Source organism: Mizuhopecten yessoensis, unplaced genomic scaffold (assembly GCF_002113885.1).
Source record: "Mizuhopecten yessoensis strain PY_sf001 unplaced genomic scaffold, ASM211388v2 scaffold10067, whole genome shotgun sequence".
Classification (NCBI taxonomy): Eukaryota; Metazoa; Mollusca; class Bivalvia; order Pectinida; family Pectinidae; genus Mizuhopecten; species Mizuhopecten yessoensis.
Genome location: NW_018408362.1, coordinates 236343 through 242198, shown reverse-complemented (window position 1 = coordinate 242198; position 5856 = coordinate 236343). Strand labels below are relative to the sequence as shown.

At 43.0% G+C, this 5856-nt stretch overlaps 1 protein-coding gene across 6 annotated transcripts in view; it reads left to right on the top strand.

Annotated features, from left to right (window-relative positions):
* LOC110459447 (cytochrome b5 reductase 4-like) overlaps positions 1-5856 on the top strand; it is a 114757-nt gene that overhangs the window by 77922 nt on the left and 30979 nt on the right. For all 6 annotated transcript variants that reach the window (XM_021511707.1, XM_021511705.1, XM_021511706.1 and 3 more), the window contains 2 exons: positions 4382-4448; positions 4819-4970. In XM_021511707.1, coding sequence (XP_021367382.1) covers positions 4382-4448; positions 4819-4970 — 219 coding nt within the window. The remainder of the gene's footprint in view (positions 1-4381; positions 4449-4818; positions 4971-5856) is intronic.

The following is a 5856-nucleotide window of genomic DNA, read 5'->3' as shown; positions in this document are numbered from 1 at the left end:
CCTGGTTATCTAGTTTGACACTTGTATTAAATACACACCTGGTTTGATAGTTTAATTTGACACATGTATTGAATACACACCTGGATATCTAGTTTGACACTTGAATTAAATACATACCTGGTTATCTAGTTTGACAGATGTATTAAATACACACCTGGTTTTATAGTTTGACACCGGTATTGAATACACACCTGGATATCTAGTTTGACACATGTATTAAATACACACCTGGTTTTATAGTTTGACACCGGTATGAGGCACACACCTGGTTATCTAGTTTGACACATGTATTAAGCACACACCTGGTTATCTAGTTTGACAGATGTATTAAGCACACACCTGGTTATCTAGTTTGACACATGTATTAAACACATCCCTGATAAACTTATTTGACATATGACATCTTGTATTAAGCACATCCCTGATAAACTTATTTGACATATGAGATCTTGTATTAATCACATCCCTGATAAACTTATTTGACATATGACATCATGTATTAAGCACACCCTTAGTTAACTAATTTGACATATGACATCATGTATTAAGCACACCCCTGATAAACTTATTAGCTCACCTGGCACAAAGTGCCAAATGAGCTTATGCCGTGGCGAGGCGTCCGTCGTCCGTCCGTCCAGCCTCCGGCGTCCAGCGTCCGGCGTCAATATTTTACTTTAAACGACTTCTTCTTAATAACCGAAAGGCCTAGGGTGTCGATATTTGGCCAGAAGCAAACTGGGATGAAGGGCTACAAAGTTTGTTAAAATTAATGACCTTCACCCATTTTCAAGGTCACAGGGGTCAAATATGTTAAAAACTTTAAACATCTTCTTCTCGATAACCAAACTGCCCAAGTAGATGATATTTGGCCAGTAGCATGCTTAGGGGAAGGGCTACCAAGTTTGTTCAAATGAATTACCTTCAGTTATATTCAAGGTCACAGGGGTCAATTGTCTTAAAAAACCTTGAAACAATTTCTTCTGAATAACCAAAAGCCCAGGGTGATGACATTTGGCCAGTAGCATGCTGAGATGATTGGCTACAAAGTTTGTTCAAATGAATGACCTTTACCCATATTCAAGGTCACAGGGGTCAAATACGTTAAAAACTTTAAACAACTTCTTCTGAATAACCAAAATGCCCAGGGTGATGATATTTGGCCAGTAGCATGCTGAGATGAAGTGCTACAAAGTTTGTTCAAATGAATGACCTTCACCCATATTCAAGGTCACAGGGGTCAAATATGTTATAAAATTTGTTTGACTTTCAATCACAGGGATGAAATGTTTAAAAAAAAAATTAACTGGGTCTTTTGAATGAATTTTAATCATAAATACTGATGTTTTGCCTGTAGCTTTATTTTAGATCACTTTTAAGGTTACAAGTGTGAGATTTATACCAGGTGAGCGATGCAGGCCCATTGGGCCTCTTGTTTGACATATGACATCATGTATTAAGCACACCCCTAGTTAACTTATTTGACACATGACATCATGTATTAAGCACACCCCTAGTTAACTAATTTGACACATGCGATTAGATCTGTTTTACATAGTTTTATCTATGTACAGGAATCAACACCTGGTTTACCACGCTACCAGGTAACCCACCTGTCACAGCCCTAACAATTAACACCTGGTTTATCACACTACAAGGTAACCTACCTGTCACAGCCCTAACAATAAGGCCTGGTTTACCACACCGCCAGGTAACCCACCTGTCACACCCCTAACAATTAACACCTGGTTTATCACGCTACAAGGTAACCCACCTATCACAGCCCTAACAATTAACACCTGGTGTACCACACTACCAGGTAACCCACCTGTCACAGCCCTAACAATTAACACCTGGTTTATCACACTACAAGGTAACCCACCTGTCACAGCCCTAACAATTAATACCTGGTGTACCACACTCCCAGGTAACCCACCTGTCACAGCCCTAACAATTAATACCTGGTGTACCACACTACCAGGTAACCCACCTGTAACAGCCCTAAAAGTTAACACCTGGTTTACCACACCACAAGGTAACCTACCTGTCACACCCCTAACAATTAACACCTGGTTTACCACACTACCAGGTAACCCCCCTGTCACAGCCCTAACAATTAACACCTGGTTTACCAAACCACCAGGTAACCTACCTGTCACAGCCCTAACAATTAAAACCTGGTGTACCACCCCACCAGGTAACCCACCTGTCACACCCCTAACAATTAACACCTGATGTACCACACTACCAGGTAACCCACCTTACACAGCCCTAACAATTAACACCTGGTTTACCAAACCACCAGGTAACCTACCTGTCACAGCCCTAACAATTAAAACCTGGTGTACCACCCCACCAGGTAACCCACCTGTCACAGCCCTAACAATTAATACCTGGTGTACCACACTCCCAGGTAACCCACCTGTCACAGCCCTAACAATTAATCCCTGGTGTACCACACTACCAGGTAACCCACCTGTAACAGCCCTAAAAGTTAACACCTGGTTTACCACACCACAAGGTAACCTACCTGTCACACCCCTAACAATTAACACCTGGTTTATCACACTACAAGGTAACCTCCCTGTCACAGCCCTAACAATAAGGCCTGGTTTACCACACCGCCAGGTAACCCCCCTGTCACACCCCTAACAATTAACACCTGATGTACCACACTACCAGGTAACCCACCTTACACAGCCCTAACAATTAACACCTGGTTTACCAAACCACCAGGTAACCTACCTGTCACAGCACTAACAATTAACACCTGGTTTATCACACTACCAGGTAACCCACCTGTCACAGCCCTAAACATTAACACCTGGTTTACCACACCACCAGGTACCCCACCTGTCACACCCCTAACAATTAACACCTGGTTTATCACACTACAAGGTAACCCACCTGTCACAGCCCTAACAATTAATACCTGGTGTACCACACTCCCAGGTAACCCACCTGTCACAGCCCTAACAATTAATACCTGGTGTACCACACTACCAGGTAACCCACCTGTCACAAACCTAACAAGTAACACCTGGTGTACCACACTACCTGCAGGTAACCTACCTATCACAGCCCTAACAATTAACCCCTGGTGTACCACACTACCTGCAGGTAACCCACCTATCACAGCCCTAACAATTAACGCCTGGTTTACCACACCACCAGGTAACCCACCTGTCACAGCCCTAACAATTAATACCTGGTGTACCACACTACCAGGTAACCCACCTGTCAAACCCCTAACAAGTAACACCTGGTGTACCACACTACCTGCAGGTAACCTACCTATCACAGCCCTAACAATTAACACCTGGTGTACCACACTACCAGGTAACCCACCTGTCACACCCCTAACAATTAACACCTGGTGTACCACACTATCAGGTAACCCACCTCTCACAGCCCTAACAATTAACACCTGGTTTATCACACTACAAGGTAACCCACCTATCACAGCCCTCACAATTAAAACCTGGTGTACCACACCACCAGGTAACCCACCTGTCACACCCCTAACAATTAACACCTGGTGTACCACACTATCAGGTAACCCACCTCTCACAGCCCTAACAATTAACGCCTGGTTTATCACACTACAAGGTAACCCACCTATCACAGCCCTAACAATTAAAACCTGGTGTACCACACCACCAGGTAACCCACCTGTCACACCCCTAACAATTAACACCTGGTGTACCACACTACCAGGTAACCCACCTGTCATACCCCTTACAATTAACACCTGGTGTACCACACTACCTGCAGGTAACCTACCTATCACAGCCCAAACAATTAACACCTAGTGTACCACACTACCTGCAGGTAACCCACCTATCACAGACCTAACAATTAACACCTGGTGTACCACACTACCTGCAGGAAACCCACCTATCACAGCCCTAACAATTAACACCTGGTGTACCACACAACCAGATAACCCACCTGTCACACCCCTAACAATTAGTACCTGGTTTACCACACCACCAGGTAACCCACCTGTCACACCCCTAACAATTAACACCTGGTGTACCACACTACCAGGTAACGCACCTGTCACAGCACTAACAATTAACACCTGGTTTATAACACCACCAGGTAGTCCACCTGTCACAGCCCTAACAAGTAACGCCTGGTTTACCACACCACCAGGTAACCCATCTGTTACAGCCCTAACAATTAACACCTGGTGTACCACACTACCAGGTAACCCACCTGTCACACCCCTAACAATTAGTACCTGGTTTACCACACCACCAGGTTACCCACCTGTCACACCCCTAACAATTAACATAAATTACCAGTGTTACTGTGTTAACACCCTGGTAACACCTTTAGTCCTATTTAGGGAGTATATTAAGTAATTTTTTCCCTCCAGGTCCAGCAGTTGTACAGCCACCTCCACCCATGGGACCTCCCCCTCCCCCGGGGTCCAGCCCCCCACGGTAAGTTACCCTCAACTCACTACACAGATAAGAAAGAAAACAGAAGTGCTAGTACTCTAATTTGTTGATGTGTATATTATAATATTCTTATAAGGTATATGTTCTTCTAATGGAAAGGAACTTTGGAGATAGTCTTTACCATTTGTGTTTTGCTGGGTTATCTTTCGGGCAGGGAGGAGGAGGCTATACATATTTATCTGTATTGTTTTGATCTCATTTTATTTTCTAATATATTTTCTTACTCTTTTGTCTGATTCCATTGCAGGATTATATAGTGTCTACCAATACTGCATTCAATGAGGTATCTCATAGTTTTGACCCTTAAAACTAAGAAATGTTGAGATTGTTCTAGTTGTTGTCTTGTGTACAGATTTGACTGGTACCAGAATGATACAACAGTGACCCTGGTGGTTTATACCAAATGGAAAGAGATGAGAAAGGAAAATATCATCATAGACAGAAATGGCCGTGAGCTAACAGCCTGTGTGTATATAGAGGACCATACATTCACCATACACATAGGTAGGTATTACGCCATACACATAGGTAGGTATTACGCCATACACATAGGTAGGTATTATGCCATACACATAGGTAGGTATTACACCATACACATAGGTAGGTATTACGCCATACACATAGGTAGGTATTACGCCATACACATAGGTAGGTATTACGCCATACACATAGGTAGGTATTACGCCATACACATAGGTAGGTATTACGCCATACACATAGGTAGGTATTACGCCATACACATAGGTAGGTATTACGCCATACACATAGGTAGGTATTACGCCATACACATAGGTAGGTATTACGCCATACACATAGGTAGGTATTACGCCATACACATAGGTAGGTATTACGCCATACACATAGGTAGGTATTACGCCATACACATAGGTAGGTATTACGCCATACACATAGGTAGGTATTACGCCATACACATAGGTAGGTATTACGCCATACACATAGGTAGGTATTACGCCATACACATAGGTAGGTATTACGCCATACACATAGGTAGGTATTACGCCATACACATAGGTAGGTATTACGCCATACACATAGGTAGGTATTACGCCATACACATAGGTAGGTATTACGCCATACACATAGGTAGGTATTACGCCATACACATAGGTAGGTATTACGCCATACACATAGGTAGGTATTACGCCATACACATAGGTAGGTATTACGCCATACACATAGGTAGGTATTACGCCATACACATAGGTAGGTATTACGCTATACACATAGGTAGGTATTACGCCATACACATTGGTAGGTATTACGCCATACACATAGGTAGGTATTACGCCATACAATTAGGTAGGTATTATGCTATACACATAGGTAGGTATTACGCCATACACATAGGTAGGTATTACGCCATACACAT